General features: G+C 34.8%; 1 protein-coding gene across 1 annotated transcript in view; it reads right to left on the minus strand.

The window, feature by feature from the left end:
* The window catches only part of LOC125646539 (collagen alpha-1(I) chain-like), a 168,684-nt gene that overhangs the window by 42,368 nt on the left and 105,514 nt on the right, over positions 1–20,802 (minus strand). The window contains exons 33-37 of the mRNA XM_048872887.2: positions 16,358–16,465; positions 16,195–16,248; positions 11,514–11,567; positions 10,931–10,984; positions 692–745 (exon numbers count right to left, since the gene is read on the minus strand). Of these exons, the coding sequence (XP_048728844.1) occupies positions 692–745; positions 10,931–10,984; positions 11,514–11,567; positions 16,195–16,248; positions 16,358–16,465 (324 nt within the window). The remainder of the gene's footprint in view (positions 1–691; positions 746–10,930; positions 10,985–11,513; positions 11,568–16,194; positions 16,249–16,357; positions 16,466–20,802) is intronic.

Here is a 20,802-nt window from a genome sequence, read left to right on the forward strand (position 1 = left end):
ACTTTCAGAAAATACTAGTTTTAAAAGGTCCATATCATTTACATACGATCTGAAGAGTTTCCCCATTTTCGGCGATTTTATTTGTAAAAAATGTTTTAGCCCCCAAAACTCATAAATGTAACCGCATATTTATATTAAACAACTTGATATATAATGAAATGGAAATATACGTTTACAAAATACTTGTTTGCAAATGTCCATAACAGCTATATCGGATCTGGAGAGGTTTTTCTCTCTCCAATTTTACAAATATCATGTTTTCTGCCCCCAACTCGTAAACGCCCCCACGTAGGACTGTCAAACAACCTGATTTATAATCAAGGGACTATGTACTTTAAAAAAAAATACTTGTATGAAAATTCCCTAGAGGGTTCCCATAATGCCTTTACTATCCCATGGTCTATATTAATTACATTTACATAAGGATGTTTTATAATAAGTTTAGTTCAAAATGGCCAAGTGGATCTGGAGAAGAAGTCGAAAAGTTAAAAACATGTGAAGTTTACGGAGAGACAGACGGACAGACGACGGACAATACATATAAGTGATCAGAAAAGCTCACTTGAGCTTATAGCTCAGGTAAGCTAAAATGCAAAAGTAGATTTTGATTCATTTAATTGATTTAATACGTCAGTTTATTACCAACTCTTTCAGTGGATTTCAATATATTACAAAAGTCACTGTGCTATACCTGAGGTCCTGGCATTCCTTGGGACCCAGGGAGTCCAGGCCAGCCTTTATCACCCTTTCAAAAACATACATTGTATCAGTCTCAATATCACCTTCTATTGGATAATTAATTTGATAAAAATGATTTCCAAAATATGTATATTGCACGTAAATATAATGCATAGCATAATTTAAAGATACTATATAAAACAGTTTTATCATTATATGGTATCTATTGAATGTACCTGTGTGCAAGTTGTTGGTTTATTACGATAGATAAACTACATTTCATATATACATGGTATACCTACCTGTAAGTTATTTTGCTTTTAGAGTAGAGAACTTCCCTGTCCGTAGCGTTTTGGTTTTATATTGTAGATAGTGTACCTGCTTGTATGTTTTTAGTCATAAGTTATTGTATGCTTTTTTTTAAAAGTTGATAATGTCTGAGGTGGACAGAAAATGAAGTCGGTGGCAATTTTTAACCACTGTGTTAAGACTTAACACAGGAACTGGAGGTGGATTAAAGTTAACACAACGTTAACACGGTGTTAACGCAAACTCGGATTTTCAAAAAACAGTTAATCACATAGTTAACTTTATTACAGAAGTTAACACCGAGTTAACACTGTGTTAAAGTTAACCACCTTTCGAAAAACCGGGCCCTGGAGGGTAAAATGTTGGGTTTATAGTATAGACAAAGTGCCCGTGTTTAAGTTTCTGTGTGTGTTTTGTTTGATCTATAGTATAGACAGAGCTACCGTGTGCAAGTGTCTGTGTGTGTTTTGCTTGATCTATAGTATAGACAGAGCTACCGTGGGTAAGTTTCTGTGTGTGTTTTGTTTGATCTATAGTATAGACGGAGCTACCATGTGTAAGTTTCTGTGTGTGTTTTGTTTGATCTATAGTATAAACAGAGATACCGTGTGCAAGTGTCTGTGTGTGTTTTGTTTGATTTATAGTATAAACAGGGCTACCATGTGTAAGTTTCTGTGTGTGTTTTGTTTGATCTATAGTATAGACGGAGCTACCGTGTGTAAGTTTCTGTGTGTGTTTTGTTTGATCTATAGTATAGACGGAGCTACCGTGGGTAAGTTTCTGTGTGTGTTTTGTTTGATCTATAGTATAGACAGAGTGCCCGTGTGTAAGTTTATGTGTGTGTTTTGTTTGATCTATAGTATAGACAGACTGCCCGTGTGTAAGTTTCTGTGTGTTTTGATTGGTCTATAGTATAGACAGAATTACCGTGTGTAACTTTCTGTGTGTGTTTTGTTTGATCTATAGTATAGACAGAGCTACCGTGTGTAAGTGTCTGTGTGTGTTTTGTTTGATTTATAGTATAAACAGGGCTACTATGTGTAAGTTTCTGTGTGTGTTTTGTTTGATCTATAGTATAGACAGAGCTACCGTGTGTAAGTTTCTGTGTGTGTTTTGTTTGATCTATAGTATAGACAGAGTGACCGTGTGTAAGTTTCTGTGTGTGTATTGTTTGATCTATAGTATAGACAGAGCTATCATTTGTAAGTTTATATGTGCGTTTTGTTTGATCTATAGTATAGACAGAGTTACCGCGTGTAAGTTTCTGTGTGTGTTTTGTTTGATCTATAGTATAGACAGAGCTACCGTGGGTAAGTTTCTGTGTGTGTTTTGTTTGATCTGTAGTATAGACAGAGCTACCGTGTGTAAGTTTCTGTGTGTGTTTTGTTTGATCTATAGTATAGACAGAGCTACCGTGTGTAAGTTTCTGTGTGTGTTTTGTTTGATCTATAGTATAGACAGAGCTACCGTGTGCAAGTGTCTGTGTGTGTTTTGCTTGATCTATAGTATAGACAGAGCTACCGTGGGTAAGTTTCTGTGTGTGTTTTGTTTGATCTATAGTATAGACGGAGCTACCATGTGTAAGTTTCTGTGTGTGTTTTGTTTGATCTATAGTATAAACAGAGATACCGTGTGCAAGTGTCTGTGTGTGTTTTGTTTGATTTATAGTATAAACAGGGCTACCATGTGTAAGTTTCTGTGTGTGTTTTGTTTGATCTATAGTATAGACGGAGCTACCGTGTGTAAGTTTCTGTGTGTGTTTTGTTTGATCTATAGTATAGACAGAGCTACCGTGTGTAAGTTTCTGTGTGTGTTTTGTTTGATCTATAGTATAAACAGAGTGCCCGTGTGTAAGTTTCTGTGTGTGTTTTGATTGATCTATAGTATAGACAGAGCTACCGTGTGTAAGTTTATGTTTGTGCTTTGTTTGATCTATAGTATAGACAGAGCTACCGTGTGTAAGTTTCTGTGTGTGTTTTGTTTGATCTATAGTATAAACAGAGTGCCCGTGTGTAAGTTTCTGTGTGTGTTTTCATTGATCTATAGTATAGACAGAGCTACCGTGTGTAAGTTTATGTTTGTGCTTTGTTTGATCTATAGTATAGACAGCGTTACCGTGTGTAAGTTTCTGTGTGTGTTTTGTTTAATCTATAGTATAGACAGAGCTACCATGGGTAAGTTTCTGTGTGTGTTTGTTTGATCTATAGTATAGACAGAGTTACCGTGTGTAAGTTTCTGTGTGTGTATTGTTTGATCTATAGTATAGACAGAGCTACCGTGTGTAAGTTTCTGTGTGTGTATTGTTTGATCTATAGTATAGACAGAGTTAACGTGTGTAAGTTTCTATGTGTGTTTTGTTTGATCTATAATATAGACAGAGCTACCGTGTGCAAGTGTCTGTGTGTGTTTTGTTTGATTTATAGTATAGACAGAGCTACCATGTGTAAGTTTCTGTGTGTGTGTTTTGTTTGATCTATAGTATAGACAGAGCTACCGTGTGTAAGTTTCTGTGTGTGTTTTGTTTGATCTATAGTATAGACAGAGCTACCGTGTGTAAGTTTCTGTGTGTGTTTTGTTTGATCTATAGTATAAACAGGGCTACCATGTGTAAGTTTCTGTGTGTGTTTTGTTTGATCTATAGTATAGACGGAGCTACCGTGTGTAACTTTCTGTGTGTGTTTTGTTTGATCTATAGTATAGACGGAGCTACCGTGGGTAAGTTTCTGTGTGTGTTTTGTTTGATCTATAGTATAGACAGAGTGCCCGTGTGTAAGTTTATGTGTGTGTTTTGTTTGATCTATAGTATAGACAGACTGCCCGTGTGTAAGTTTCTGTGTGTTTTGTTTGATCTATAGTATAGACAGAGCTACCGTGTGTAAGTGTCTGTGTGTGTTTTGTTTGATTTATAGTATAAACAGGGCTACCATGTGTAAGTTTCTGTGTGTGTTTTGTTTGATCTATAGTATAGACAGAGCTACCGTGTGTAAGTTTCTGTGTGTGTTTTGTTTGATCTATAGTATAGACAGAGTGACCGTGTGTAAGTTTCTGTGTGTGTATTGTTTGATCTATAGTATAGACAGAGCTATCATTTGTAAGTTTATATGTGCGTTTTGTTTGATCTATAGTATAGACAGAGTTACCGCGTGTAAGTTTCTGTGTGTGTTTTGTTTGATCTATAGTATAGACAGAGCTACCGTGGGTAAGTTTCTGTGTGTGTTTTGTTTGATCTGTAGTATAGACAGAGCTACCGTGTGTAAGTTTCTGTGTGTGTTTTGTTTGATCTATAGTATAGACAGAGCTACCGTGTGCAAGTGTCTGTGTGTGTTTTGCTTGATCTATAGTATAGACAGAGCTACCGTGGGTAAGTTTCTGTGTGTGTTTTGTTTGATCTATAGTATAGACGGAGCTACCATGTGTAAGTTTCTGTGTGTGTTTTGTTTGATATATAGTATAAACAGAGATACCGTGTGCAAGTGTCTGTGTGTGTTTTGTTTGATTTATAGTATAAACAGGGCTACCATGTGTAAGTTTCTGTGTGCGTTTTGTTTGATCTATAGTATAGACGGAGCTACCGTGTGTAAGTTTCTGTGTGTGTTTTGTTTGATCTATAGTATAGACAGAGCTACCGTGTGTAAGTTTCTGTGTGTGTTTTGTTTGATCTATAGTATAAACAGAGTGCCCGTGTGTAAGTTTCTGTGTGTGTTTTGATTGATCTATAGTATAGACAGAGCTACCGTGTGTAAGTTTCTGTGTGTGTTTTGTTTGATCTATAGTATAGACAGAGCTACCGTGTGTAAGTTTCTGTGTGTGTTTTGTTTGATCTATAGTATAAACAGAGTGCTCGTGTGTAAGTTTCTGTGTGTGTTTTGATTGATCTATAGTATAGACAGAGCTACCGTGTGCAAGTGTCTGTGTGTGTTTTGTTTGATTTATAGTATAAACAGGGCTACCATGTGTAAGTTTCTGTGTGTGTTTTGTTTGATCTATAGTATAGACGGAGCTACCGTGTGTAAGTTTCTGTGTGTGTTTTGTTTGATCTATAGTATAGACAGAGCTACCGTGTGTAAGTTTCTGTGTGTGTTTTGTTTGATCTATAGTATAAACAGAGTGCCCGTGTGTAAGTTTCTGTGTGTGTTTTGATTGATCTATAGTATAGACAGAGCTACCGTGTGCAAGTGTCTGTGTGTGTTTTGTTTGATTTATAGTATAAACAGGGCTACCATGTGTAAGTTTCTGTGTGTGTTTTGTTTGATCTATAGTATAGACGGAGCTACCGTGTGTAAGTTTCTGTGTGTGTTTTGTTTGATCTATAGTATAGACAGAGCTACCGTGTGTAAGTTTCTGTGTGTGTTTTGTTTGATCTATAGTATAAACAGAGTGCCCGTGTGTAAGTTTCTGTGTGTGTTTTGATTGATCTATAGTATAGACAGAGCTACCGTGTGTAAGTTTATGTTTGTGCTTTGTTTGATCTATAGTATAGACAGAGCTACCGTGTGTAAGTTTCTGTGTGTGTTTTGTTTGATCTATAGTATAAACAGAGTGCCCGTGTGTAAGTTTCTGTGTGTGTTTTGATTGATCTATAGTATAGACAGAGCTACCGTGTGTAAGTTTATGTTTGTGCTTTGTTTGATCTATAGTATAGACAGCGTTACCGTGTGTAAGTTTCTGTGTGTGTTTTGTTTAATCTATAGTATAGACAGAGCTACCATGGGTAAGTTTCTGTGTGTGTTTGTTTGATCTATAGTATAGACAGAGTTACCGTGTGTAAGTTTCTGTGTGTGTATTGTTTGATCTATAGTATAGACAGAGCTACCGTGTGTAAGTTTCTGTGTGTGTATTGTTTGATCTATAGTATAGACAGAGTTAACGTGTGTAAGTTTCTATGTGTGTTTTGTTTGATCTATAATATAGACAGAGCTACCGTGTGCAAGTGTCTGTGTGTGTTTTGTTTGATTTATAGTATAGACAGAGCTACCATGTGTAAGTTTCTGTGTGTGTGTTTTGTTTGATCTATAGTATAGACAGAGCTACCGTGTGTAAGTTTCTGTGTGTGTTTTGTTTGATCTATAGTATAGACAGAGCTACCGTGTGTAAGTTTCTGTGTGTGTTTTGTTTGATCTATAGTATAGACAGAGTTACCGTGTGTAAGTTTCTGTGTGTGTATTGTTTGATCTATAGTATAGACAGAGCTACCGTGTGCAAGTGTCTGTGTGTGTTTTGTTTGATTTATAGTATAAACAGGGCTACCATGTGTAAGTTTCTGTGTGTGTTTTGTTTGATCTATAGTATAGACAGAGCTACCGTGTGTAAGTTTCTGTGTGTGTTTTGTTTGATTTATAGTATAGACAGAGCTACCGTGTGTAAGTTTCTGTGTGTGTTTTGTTTGATCTATAGTATACACAGCGTTACCGTGTGTAAGTTTCTGTGTGTGTTTTGTTTGATTTATAGTATAGACAGAGCTACCGTGTGTAAGTTTCTGTGTGTGTTTTGTTTGATCTATAGTATAGACAGAGCTACCATGTGTAAGTTTATGTTTGTGCTTTGTTTGATCTATAGTATAGACAGAGCTACCGTGTGTAAGTTTCTGTGTGTGTTTTGTTTGATCTATAGTATAAACAGAGTGCCCGTGTGTAAGTTTCTGTGTGTGTTTTGATTGATCTATAGTATAGACAGAGCTACCGTGTGTAAGTTTATGTTTGTGCTTTGTTTGATCTATAGTATAGACAGAGTTACCGTGTGTAAGTTTCTGTGTGTGTTTTTTTTATCTATAATATAGAAAGAATTACCGTGTGCAAGTGTCTGTGTGTGTTTTCTTTGATCTATAGTATAGACAGAATTACCGTGTGTAAGTTTCTGTGTGTGTTTTGTTTGATCTATAGTATAGACAGAGTTCCCGTGTGTAAGTTTCTGTGTGTGTATTGTTTGATCTATAGTATAGACAGAGCTATCATTTGTAAGTTTCTGTGTGTGTATTGTTTGATCTATAGTATAGACAGAATTACCGTGTGCAAGTGTCTGTGTGTGTTTTGTTTGATCTATAGTATAGACAGAATTGCCGTGTGTAAGTTTCTGTGTGTGTATTGTTTGATCTATAGTATAGACAGAGTTACCGTGTGTAAGTTTCTGTGTGTGTATTGTTTGATCTATAGTATAGACAGAGCTACCGTGTGCAAGTGTCTGTGTGTGTTTTGTTTGATTTATAGTATAAACAGGGCTACCATGTGTAAGTGTCTGTGTGTGTTTTGTTTGATCTATAGTATAGACAGAGCTACCGTGTGTAAGTTTCTGTGTGTGTTTTGTTTGATCTATAGTATAGACAGAGTGACCGTGTGTAAGTTTCTGTGTGTGTATTGTTTGATCTATAGTATAGACAGAGCTATCATTTGTAAGTTTATATGTGCGTTTTGTTTGATCTATAGTATAGACAGAGTTACCGCGTGTAAGTTTCTGTGTGTGTTTTGTTTGATCTATAGTATAGACATAGCTACCGTGGGTAAGTTTCTGTGTGTGTTTTGTTTGATCTGTAGTATAGACAGAGCTACCGTGTGTAAGTTTCTGTGTGTGTTTTGTTTGATCTATAGTATAGACAGAGCTACCGTGTGCAAGTGTCTGTGTGTGTTTTGCTTGATCTATAGTATAGACAGAGCTACCGTGGGTAAGTTTCTGTGTGTGTTTTGTTTGATCTATAGTATAGACGGAGCTACCATGTGTAAGTTTCTGTGTGTGTTTTGTTTGATATATAGTATAAACAGAGATACCGTGTGCAAGTGTCTGTGTGTGTTTTGTTTGATTTATAGTATAAACAGGGCTACCATGTGTAAGTTTCTGTGTGTGTTTTGTTTGATCTATAGTATAGACGGAGCTACCGTGTGTAAGTTTCTGTGTGTGTTTTGTTTGATCTATAGTATAGACAGAGCTACCGTGTGTAAGTTTCTGTGTGTGTTTTGTTTGATCTATAGTATAAACAGAGTGCCCGTGTGTAAGTTTCTGTGTGTGTTTTGATTGATCTATAGTATAGACAAAGCTACCGTGTGTAAGTTTATGTTTGTGCTTTGTTTGATCTATAGTATAGACAGAGCTACCGTGTGTAAGTTTCTGTGTGTGTTTTGTTTGATCTATAGTATAAACAGAGTGCCCGTGTGTAAGTTTCTGTGTGTGTTTTGATTGATCTATAGTATAGACAGCGTTACCGTGTGTAAGTTTCTGTGTGTGTTTTGTTTAATCTATAGTATAGACAGAGCTACCATGGGTAAGTTTCTGTGTGTGTTTGTTTGATCTATAGTATAGACAGAGTTACCGTGTGTAAGTTTCTGTGTGTGTATTGTTTGATCTATAGTATAGACAGAGCTACCGTGTGTAAGTTTCTGTGTGTGTATTGTTTGATCTATAGTATAGACAGAGTTAACGTGTGTAAGTTTCTATGTGTGTTTTGTTTGATCTATAATATAGACAGAGCTACCGTGTGCAAGTGTCTGTGTGTGTTTTGTTTGATCTATAGTATAGACAGAGCTACCATGTGTAAGTTTCTGTGTGTGTGTTTTGTTTGATCTATAGTATAGACAGAGCTACCGTGTGTAAGTTTCTGTGTGTGTTTTGTTTGATCTATAGTATAGACAGAGCTACCGTGTGTAAGTTTCTGTGTGTGTTTTGTTTGATCTATAGTATAGACAGAGTTACCGTGTGTAAGTTTCTGTGTGTGTATTGTTTGATCTATAGTATAGACAGAGCTACCGTGTGCAAGTGTCTGTGTGTGTTTTGTTTGATTTATAGTATAAACAGGGCTACCATGTGTAAGTTTCTGTGTGTGTTTTGTTTGATCTATAGTATAGACAGAGCTACCGTGTGTAAGTTTCTGTGTGTGTTTTGTTTGATTTATAGTATAGACAGAGCTACCGTGTGTAAGTTTCTGTGTGTGTTTTGTTTGATCTATAGTATACACAGCGTTACCGTGTGTAAGTTTCTGTGTGTGTTTTGTTTGATTTATAGTATAGACAGAGCTACCGTGTGTAAGTTTCTGTGTGTGTTTTGTTTGATCTATAGTATACACAGCGTTACCGTGTGTAAGTTTCTGTGTGTGTTTTGTTTGATTTATAGTATAGACAGAGCTACCGTGTGTAAGTTTCTGTGTGTGTTTTGTTTGATCTATAGTATAGACAGAGCTACCATGTGTAAGTTTATGTTTGTGCTTTGTTTGATCTATAGTATAGACAGAGCTACCGTGTCTAAGTTTCTGTGTTTGTTTTGTTTGATCTATAGTATAAACAGCGTTACCATGTGTAAGTTTCTGTGTGTGTTTTGTTTGATCTATAGTATAGACAGAGCTACCGTGTGTAAGTTTCTGTGTGTGTTTTGTTTGATCTATAGCATAGACAGAGCTACCGTGTGTAAGTTTCTGTGTGTGTTTTGTTTGATCTATAGTATAAACAGAGTGCCCGTGTGTAAGTTTCTGTGTGTGTTTTGATTGATCTATAGTATAGACAGAGCTACCGTGTGTAAGTTTATGTTTGTGCTTTGTTTGATCTATAGTATAGACAGAGTTACCGTGTGTAAGTTTCTGTGTGTGTTTTTTTTATCTATAATATAGACAGAATTACCGTGTGCAAGTGTCTGTGTGTGTTTTCTTTGATCTATAGTATAGACAGAATTACCGTGTGTAAGTTTCTGTGTGTGTTTTGTTTGATCTATAGTATAGACAGAGTTCCCGTGTGTAAGTTTCTGTGTGTGTATTGTTTGATCTATAGTATAGACAGAGCTATCATTTGTAAGTTTCTGTGTGTGTATTGTTTGATCTATAGTATAGACAGAATTACCGTGTGCAAGTGTCTGTGTGTGTTTTGTTTGATCTATAGTATAGACAGAATTGCCGTGTGTAAGTTTCTGTGTGTGTATTGTTTGATCTATAGTATAGACAGAGTTACCGTGTGTAAGTTTCTGTGTGTGTATTGTTTGATCTATAGTATAGACAGAGCTACCGTGTGCAAGTGTCTGTGTGTGTTTTGTTTGATTTATAGTATAAACAGGGCTACCATGTGTAAGTGTCTGTGTGTGTTTTGTTTGATCTATAGTATAGACAGAGCTACCGTGTGTAAGTTTCTGTGTGTGTTTTGTTTGATCTATAGTATAGACAGAGCTACCGTGTGTAAGTTTCTGTGTGTTTTTTGTTTGATCTATAGTATAGACGGAGCTACCGTTTGTAAGTTTCTGTGTGTGTTTTGTTTGATCTATAGTATAGACAGAGCTACCGTGTGTAAGTTTCTGTGTCTGTTTTGTTTGATCTATAGTATAGACAGAGCTGTCATTTGTAAGTTTATATGTGCGTTTTGTTTGATTTATAATATAGACAGAGTTACCTCGTGTAAGTTTCTGTGTGTGTTTTGTTTGATCTATAGTATAGACAGAGCTACCGTGTGTAAGTTTCTGTGTGTGTGTTTTGTTTGATCTATAGTATAGACAGAGCTACCGTGTGTAAGTTTCAGTGTGTTTTGCTTGATCTATAGTATAAATAGAGTGCCTGTGTGTAAGTTTCTGTGCGTGTTTTGTTTGATCTATAGTATAGACAGAGCTACCGTGTGCAAGTTTCTGTGTGTGTTTTGTTCGATTTATAGTATAAACAGAGTTACCGTGTGTAAGTTTCTGTGTGTGTTTTGTTTGATCTATAGTATAGACAGAGCTACCGTGTGCAAGTTTCTGTGTGTGTTTTTTGTTTGATCTATAGTATAGACAGAGCTACCGTGTGTAAGTTTCTGTGTGTGTTTTGTTTGATCTATAGTATAGACAGAGCTACCGTGTGCAAGTTTCTGTGTGTGTTTTGTTCGATTTATAGTATAAACAGAGTTACCGTGTGTAAGTTTCTGTGTGTGTTTTGTTTGATAGAGTACTGTGTACGTTGTTAATATTTTTATATGGTGTAGATAACGTACCTGCATGGATGACTACTACATACCTGAGAACCCTTTGCACCCGCTTCCCCCTTTTCTCCAGTAGATCCTTTCTCTCCCTATAACAAAAATATTGTCATCAATCATTCGCTTCCTTTATCCCATTTCATAATTTTGGATTCTTTCAAAACTACATGTGACAAGAGTCACAGATCTGATAATTACAAAACAAAGATATTAGTAAGATTGCATGTTACATAATGGTGATTCAGTGCATTTTTTAATTATGAAGATCCTTTACTACAAAATTGTGGCATGGAAAAATCTACCATAAATGTTGTTGGTTTTAACCTTTGTCCATATGACAACGGCCTATGGTAAGAACAGACTGTCTGGTCATAAGCAATCGTTTCGGTAAATACTGGTAGTACCCCTCCCTGTATATTCCTTTTAAGCACTTGATCTCACCTCTGGTGTTTCCAAGAATCTAACAACTATGCACTCACATTGTCAGTTACATGTTTAGGAGTAAAGAAGATATTTAAAGATTACATACTAAGGGTTGCCAATGGAATGTGACAATGAAATCAAAGTTTATGTTTCTCAATAATTCTCTAGAACTAGTATATAATATGACTGTTAACTTACGGCGGGTCCTGATTGTCCCGGTGCACCTGGAATACCTGCTTCTCCGAGTTCTCCCTGAATCAAACATTTTTATTGTAACATCTTTTGAAAACAAATACCTCATTATATGAAAGATATATGAATAAATCTACCTTTCTATTAGTTATACTAGACGCCAAAAAAAAAAAAAAAAATACAAGTGAATATTAATTGTACGTCTTGTGAATGGTCATGCTACAATGTAAATATGTCGCATTTTCGCTACATTTTAGCACAGGCACTTGGGGCATGGATCATGATCACTCCACCCCTATCCCCCCACAGTGTATTTTTTACTGATCTGGGATAGACTTATTTTTTATATTATGTTTTGTAAATATGCATTACAGATCATTCATAACTGTTATTTTTCCTCCTTGTCACGTATTAGTAACTAGCACTGAAAGTACTGAGAAGCGCTAGGCTTGGCTTGTAATGATGCTGTATGGATATACAAGTTATAATAGTACTATTAACATATCAAAACAAAATTTTCAATAATTTTCAGCAATTTCTAAGTAAAGAAAACAGACTGTCCAGTACTCTCTGACAAAAAAATTTGGGCTAATTTTGCGAAAATTTAGGACTAAAATTAGGAATTTCATAACTAAATTAGGGCAGTTGTAGACATTTAAATGGTCTTACTTTCGCAGAAATACTCCGTGCAGGAATGACGTCTTCCAGCTGTTATTGGCTAGAACCTTAACAGTCACACCTTTGTCACAAAGTCACAAGCAATAAACAGCTTGGCACATGGATTCACTGGTCAAATTTAGTTTGTATGCATTTTCAAAATTGCTAGAATAGAACCATATTTAAAAAAAAGGAACTGACAGGGACAATTAGGGCTTTTTTAATATTAGGATTTCCCCTTGAATTTAACATTTTGTAAGAAATTTTAGCAAAACTAAACAAATTAGGATTTTAAAGAAATTTTAGGGCCACTGGACAGCCTGAGGAAATATTAAGATATTGGAAGTTTGGAACACTTTTCTAGGCAATTATAAATGCATGCTATACTAGTATTTAAGATAGGAATTTCCTTATGAAATATTTTTCATGAAATGGAAGAATGAAAATATTCTATAGCAATTCATATCGTTGTTTGATCTAGTTCGATCCTTATTGTAAGAATGATTTATAAACTAATGGGACTGTTAAATTAATGAAATGACCGCATTTTGCAGTGATATTCTGCATAAGACGTTTGTTGGAAGAAATTACAAACTTGTTTTGATATGTGAAAAATAGATATATAAGAAAAATAATATTTGGTTTTTCCTCAACACAATGTTACCACACATTACCACTCAGAGGAACATTAAAACAAATACGGGAAATGATAGTATAAGCCATAAGGATAAAGTTACAAAGCAATCTCATAAGTGTAGGTCTCAATAATCTCATGAATGTTATCAAACTTACATCCATCTGATAAAATGTTAGAAATATGTCTTATGATATCATCTCAATCAAATCTAATTGTATTTCCCGACGATCTCAAGAATGTTCTCAAATAATTCGAAAACAGTTCTAAATCATTGATAAATTTTCATATATTTGTTTCACAGCATTCAAAAGTTCTCAAACGATTCCAAAGGTATTCTCCTTCACCTGATGAAATCTCAAAAGTATATCTCATTATCTCAATCAAATCTAAGTGTATAATCTCAATATATCTCACATTCTAAAGAAATGTTAAATCGAATTAATCCCACTTACATTTTTACATAATGTATATTGTATTTTTTAAAAACTGTTTATGATTTTTAATCTACTAGTATCACACTTCTTAAAACACGTGAAAAATTCCTTTTTTAAAACAATTTCTTAATTATGCCTAGAACTTGTGGCATCCACTGTACATTATGAATATCTCTATATGTTATATGATATCATGTAACAATAACTACTTCTTTATATGACATAAAAACCCAGTATTTGAGGTGTCCTGTCCTCCAGTAGCGTAGCGCAGGATAAACGATGAACTCTTTTGTGTAGAATCAAAATACATTGAGCTATGGTTTTTTTCTTTTGCTTATATAACACATTGAAATCAAATTTCTAAGTTTAACAATATTATCGCAGTAAAAACTTTCCCTGTTTCTAATTATACATGTACAAAAATGTACTAGATAACATCATTTTCTGTAATAATAATTAATACATGTAAATGCTTTTATGCCTCCTATGAGAAGAATCAGTCCAAGCAGTAAAAAAAATAACCCAACACTGTAATGCAGTTTTGTCGAATATGTCATTTATTGAATGACATAAGGTAAATTGTTAAGTAAAATGTATAACAAACCATTAAGGGGGATCACCTGAATAAACAATACCTGCTGAAACATATACATAGGCGTCAGGTAAGGTGTGCCCTGGCACTCTAGGCGAGGATTAAAATGGGGTACTTGATAATATATATATATATATATATATATATATATATATATAAAGAAAATTAGGCTTAGATCTATATAATTTTAATTTGAGTGCTTTTCAAATGATCATTAAATTTTATATAAACTTTATTCTTCTCAATTTACTAGAACAAAGAAAAAATATCTAAATTTTATATTGGTATGTAGGTTAATTAAATACCAATGACGATGTTTAAATCTTATGAAAAAAATTCTACTCAAACGTTAAGTGCAGTGTAATTTTGGAAAAGACCATTTCAGATTCATTTAATGTAAAAATCAGGAATGAGGCAATGATCTATTCTCTTAACACGCTTTTTAATGGTCATTGATTGAATTCAAAAACAAACAACACATGACAAAAAGAGAGGTATTCAATGGACCATGTTCGGCCACCTAGAAGATATGGACTTTGCAGACGATCTTGCATAAATCTCGAGAAACATCCCAAATTTACAAGAGAAGACAGATAAACTAAATATCCTTTCCTAATAAACTAGGCTTAACATCAGTAACAAGAAGACCAAGGTGACGAGAATCTTTTTAATGACAATCTGACACCAACTTCAATTGAGAGCCTCTAGAGGAAGTAGATGATTTTACTTACCTGGGAGGTATTATTAGTAAAGATAACGGAACTGAAAATACTAGGCTCAGTAAAGCACGCTCAGAATTTGTTCAACTTGCCCATCTGGAATTCAAACAACTACAGTCTGAGGACCAAACTCCAACTTTTAAATAGTAATGGCAAATCAGTCCTCCTGTATGGGTCCGAATGCTGGCGTGTTATTAACAGTGATATGAGAAAAGTAGAGGCATTTCACAACAACTGCATTAGAAAAGCAAACCGTATCTTCTTGTCAAATAAGATCAGTAACAAGGACCTGCACCAGATATGCACAAGTAAGAGCGTTGTATTAGAAATCAAGCAAAGAAGAATGAGATGGCTTGGACATGTAATGAGAATGCCCCAGTACAGAACACATAATTTAGTACTTCATTGGACACCACCTGGAGAGAGAAAGAGAGGTAGAACACGCACCACCTAGCGAAGAACTGTAACATCTGAGAGGATGGGCTACTCATGGGGACAAACGCAGTTTGTGGCAAAAGACAGGGGTAGATGGCCTGTTAAAGCCTTACAGCTGTACATCCCATTCGGGATGAAGAAGATAAGTAAGTAGGTAACGTTTTTATAACGTACTTGATAGTAGTTGGTTATGTTTTCCCGCATTTTTATTTGCCGACACAACCCGTTTGTCTACTCGCTCATTTGACGTCTCCAGGGATTCATTTACCAGGGATTCATTTAAATACTTCAGTTCAGTCCATGCAGTCAGAGTGAGTGGACGCATTAGCTCGGTGTTTCCGAGGTTGGGCAGTTGGAATTCTCCCCAGTTTGTTTTATACTTTAAGATCAATTTCATTTGGTATTGGTAATTACAGTACCATACTTCAAGACAGTTTTGACTTGCTTTAAAAAAATCAGGTGAAGTTTGAAACAGATGAGGCAGATGAGGTGAAAAGAGTTGCTTGTCTTCTCTTCTTATAATCACTAGTGATTTTCACTAATACGTGGCAGAGATGAAACATAATAGTTTTGGATGATCTGTAATGCACATCTACGAAACATAGGTAGAAAAAAATAAGCCTATCCCAGATCAGGAAAAATAGTGTGGGTGGGTGGGTGGGGGTGGAATGATCATGATCCATGCCCCAGGTGTCTGTGCATTTTACTACCAAACGTAAAGAGAAGAACTTTTTGTCCATTTTGTTCAAAATTAGCATCAGAGTTGCGATGAACTGATTTGCACAGTAGCCTATGATAACAGTATGTTACTTGCAGGGTAGGTATAGCAAAATTACAATACAAGTTTTAATCAAACACGTATCTACTAAACTACTGGAGTAGTCTTTCAGTGTATTATCATTAACGAATTCAGAATAGCCTAATTTCCATTGTCGAGCAGTCTCGTTTGTATGGGGCCTCTACGTGTGGAATTGTTGTATATCTAGACTCACATTGCATGTAGATTTCTGTAAAAAATACTTTGACCAATGTCTAATGTCGAACGTTTGTCTTCGCGATCATATTTAACAAATATAGTTAACAAATATATTTAACTATTTTTCGGTAATTGAAATATAGAATCACACAATAGATATACTCATTACATAAACAGTGATTGTGATGCACTGAAAAATGTATCACATATCGTCAAGTTGTTTTACATGAAACTGACCCTCTCTCCTCGCTCCCCTTGTGGTCCAGCGGATCCGGTTGGTCCTTGAGGTCCCTAAATAAATCAAATAACTTGTAATTGATAACGTTCTCTATACACACTATAAACCTAATCAGGAATTTTAAAACTTTATTTCTGGAGTAGCTATTATCGTTACATATACCTGCGGGCCCGGTGGTCCTGGGAGACCAGACGGACCCAGAGGACCACGTGGACCTTTCTCTCCAGGTGACCCGGGGATTCCTGGCGCTCCATTCAATCCAGCAGGTCCCTAAATCAAATCATAATTGTCAATGTGTTTGTGAAGGTTATTACGAAAACCGGATAAGCTCATTTTTGAAGAGTGAAAAATTTGAACTTCTCATAACAATTTAATTATCTCGTCAAACGAGTAAGTATCTTGTTATAACGAGTTTGTTATCTTGTTAGACCGAGTTAGTTATCTCGTTATAACGAGTTGATTATCTCGTTATAACGAGTTAGTGTCTCGTTTTAACGAGTTGATTCCTGGCTATAACTAGTTTGTATCTTGTTATAACGATTTGACTATCTCGTTATAAAGAGTTAATCATCTCGTTATAACGAGTTAGTTATCTCGTTATGATAACTTAATGATCTCGTTATAACGAGTTGATTACCTCGTTATAACGAATTCGTTGTCTCGGTATAACGAGTTAATTATCTCGTTATATCGAGTTAATCATCTCGTTATAACGAGTTAATTATCTCATTATAACGAATTAGCTATCTTGTTATTACTTGATAATTATCTCATTATAACGAATTAGCTATCTTGTTATTACTTGATAATTATCTCATTATAACGAATTAGCTATCTTTCTATAACTAGATAATTATCTCATTATAAGAAAATAGCTTCATTGTTATAACGAAAGCGTTGCAAAACCTTCTCTTGTTCGCGAAAACTGTAAATTTTAAAACAAGTAGTAACAATGATACAGTTGCATATGCTTAAAGAAAAATCGTCAGTACAAGGAATTGAAAATGTTTTCTTGATCTAGAATTTTCCAAGTCAAAAACACACCTCAACTTCGTGATCGTTCGCAAAAATGCATGTGTGGTAAAATAAATCATCAAAGTATATCAATTTGCAGATGTTTGTAAGTTAATATAAAATTTACCGGTAATATTTGAATACTTTTTTTTCGTGATATTTAACAACAAAAATTAATCCAAGTTGCTGTTAGCTTGTTCAGGCGGAATTTACATTTATAAAAGAAATAACTGAAGGCATGAATTCAAAATGAAGTACATTCATTAATATCTGTCTGTTACCTGGTACACCTTTATGAATGATTGTATCATTTATTGGTGGATTGACATTACAGGCACATATATAGCCCTGATTTTCAAAGTAGAGGAGGGGAGTCTTATGAGTAGTTGACTTCACAATTGTCTATAATTCTTGACAAGCAAATAAAAATTAATAAAATTTTTAAACCTATATAAACAATAACTTCACAATCTTCGAGGGGGTGGCGAGCAAAAGCACGCACACACAAGCATTAAAAGACTCTTTTAAAACCCAAATTTCACTATCTTAAATCGTAAAGGGGAAGGGGGTTGACAAGTGTTCGTCCTTCTCTACATGGGTTCAGTTCATTAGGTCATTGGTTCAAATGCTGTCTGACGTGTTACATACCCATTGTTTAGACGTTCTTTACATACTACTTTTGACTATGGATTACTCCATTTACCTGACCAAGATATGGGCTTAAGGTGGGGGTGCCGTACCTGTCAACGCTCGTTACTTTCACTTATTCAAGCTTACATCCTTAAAACTCGATACTAATTTGTAAAAAAAATGGGGGGTATATATTTGGATTGCAAAGATAGTTTTTGAATGCAAAAAATAACGAGAAATGTACACTGTCAGAATAGAAGGAAGTCCTCTAATTCAACGTGCTTGCATTATATAGAAACATTAAATAAATATATTTATATTCCCGATAAAAGCATCTGCATCTAGGTTGATTTGTTGCTCATATATCGAATTAGCTCGAACATTTTGTAAAACAATTGTGGTATATTAAAACGATAAAATTTAAATCATTTCTTTAGCTGAATAGAGGAAAATATATCGTCACCTGTTCATTTGTTCAGAGCTAGAAATTAACATTTTCTTGTCATCTTCACGACAAATAAAAATTCTTACGTAACAGTCATCATAAAATAATCGTATGTATAACAGAGATTTTATTAACTTCAGCTTTGGTATTTGAATAATTTCTAATCGTTATGTTTAGGTTTTGTAAAGAACAGACCTTTAGCACCTCCATATATAATAACTCGTTATAACGAGATGTTGAACTCATTATAATGATTGATTTATATTGTTTAATGTCCCTCTCGAGAATTTTTCACTCATATGGAGACATCACCACTGCCGGTGAAGGATACGTTATAACGAGATGATTAACTCATTATAACGAGATAAGTAACTCGTTAAAACGAGATAATCATCTCGTTAAAACGAGATAACTAACTCGTTATGACGAGATACTAACTCGTTATAACGAGATATTAACTCGTTATATTGATTGATTGATTGGTTGATGTTTTCCGCCACACTCAACAATTTTTCAGTTATCTGGTGGCGCCCAGTTTTTATTGGTGGAAGAGAGAACCCAGATACAATGTATCTGGGAAGAGACCACCGACCTTTTAACTCGTTATAATGAGATAACTAATTGGTTATAATTAACTTGTTATACGGGATAATTCACTCGTTATAGCGAGGTACTTAGCTTGTCATAACGAGATAATGAACTTGTTATAACACGATAACAATAACTCGTTATAACGAGATAACTATCTCCTTATAAGTCGATACTAACTCGCTATAGTGAGATAATTAACTCATTATAACGAGATAATGAACTCGTTATAACGTGTTAAAGCATTTTTCTACTTTTCTTTTTCAAAAATGAATCCAACCGGCTTTCGTAGGTTATCACCAAATAAAACAATAATATTCATAAACTTTTGAATCAACAGTCAAATTTGGGCTCCAATATTTATAAGTTCAACCCTATCTTCAATAATCCAGTTTAACATGATCACATTTGTATATGATAATGTTCTTCTGCAGCTTTCTCTCATTATCCACAATTTCGATGAAGGATTACCTCCTCCATATCTATTTAGTTGCAATTTAGCATCAATGACATTGAAGAAGATATCATTTAAATGCTTTACACAGATACATTTGATATGCCTTGGGTGCGAAGCTCTACCCCAGGGATCATGAAATATCCAGTTTGGAAGGCACCTTCCTATCAATATGCACTTAGTTTTTCCTACAGATGTGCAATTGTAGTTAAGAAGATGTTTGAAGATTGGTCACTCAATGGATATCAGTTTTTGTTAACACAATTTTGGATCCACCCTGATACTTAAAGGCCCACCCCTGGGATTAAAAAGATTACAATTTTGGTAAAGAACTACCTGCTTATTCTAAATACCCATTTAGCTCCAATTTAATACGAATAGCATTAACATTACACATAAACACTGTATACCAAGTTTGGCCCCGCCCTGAAGTCATAACCTTTAAACCGAGGATCATGAAATCCTGATCTTTTAGTTTTTCTTTCAGGTGTGCGGTTGTGGAGAAGATGTTTTTTAATTAGTCAAATTTTGCTATGCCCTTAAGGCCCCAGGTGCAGGTGTCCTGAAATTTACAATTTGTGTCTCCCTCGTCCCAAAGATGCTTAAAACCAAATTTGAAAAGAAAGGTAGTTTTCAAGAAGTAAAAAATGTTCAATTGTTAACGCACAACGATAGACGATGACAAATTGCAATAAATAAAATGCACAACTTTAAACAATATCGAAGAGACCACGGAGTCCGTGATTCCGTAAAAAAATCTTACTGTCACCATCTGTCATCACATGGATGCCGCTATGCCATGGGCTCCGTGGGAGCATCGTAGACCATACGTAAGACACCAAGTCAAAATATTTTATGTAACTCAAAAAAATTTTAACATCAAATATGATTACAAAAAGTGATTTGGTTGTACGTCTACATTTGCAATAAAAATACCATCACGACATGATATTGCATCACCGTATTACCCGACATTTACGTAAGTTGCAGAGTTATTTTCAAAAATAAATAAATGTGTCGCAACCAATAGGATTATAAGGATGCCAGAATTTTAGATATATATGCATACTGATACGTAGTTTTAAAAACAAAGTACAGATAGAAATGAGAGGAAAGCATGTATATGTGAGAAAGAAATAAAAACCACTTTTATCTGGCAAAAAAGAGCACGTTTCCGTCATGATTCATTCAGTGAAATAGAAAAATATCAAATATACGTACAAAAAAGGGCTTGGACATTATTATGTTGCAATTATGAAGGATAAAATAGGTTGTAGATTATTCTATGTATTTTTTTTACTACATTGGAGAGTTAATTATGGAAAACATTGAGTGCAATATCTTACATCAGCTAGTCGATCACCAAAATCATTTGTAGTTTTGTTCAATTCTTCTACACGTGCCGTGCTCAACATATTTTATTAGATAAAAATGCTAGTTTTGAGCAAGTTTTAAGAAATTTTGTATTTTGTTCAA

Source organism: Ostrea edulis, chromosome 6 (assembly GCF_947568905.1).
Source record: "Ostrea edulis chromosome 6, xbOstEdul1.1, whole genome shotgun sequence".
Classification (NCBI taxonomy): Eukaryota; Metazoa; Mollusca; class Bivalvia; order Ostreida; family Ostreidae; genus Ostrea; species Ostrea edulis.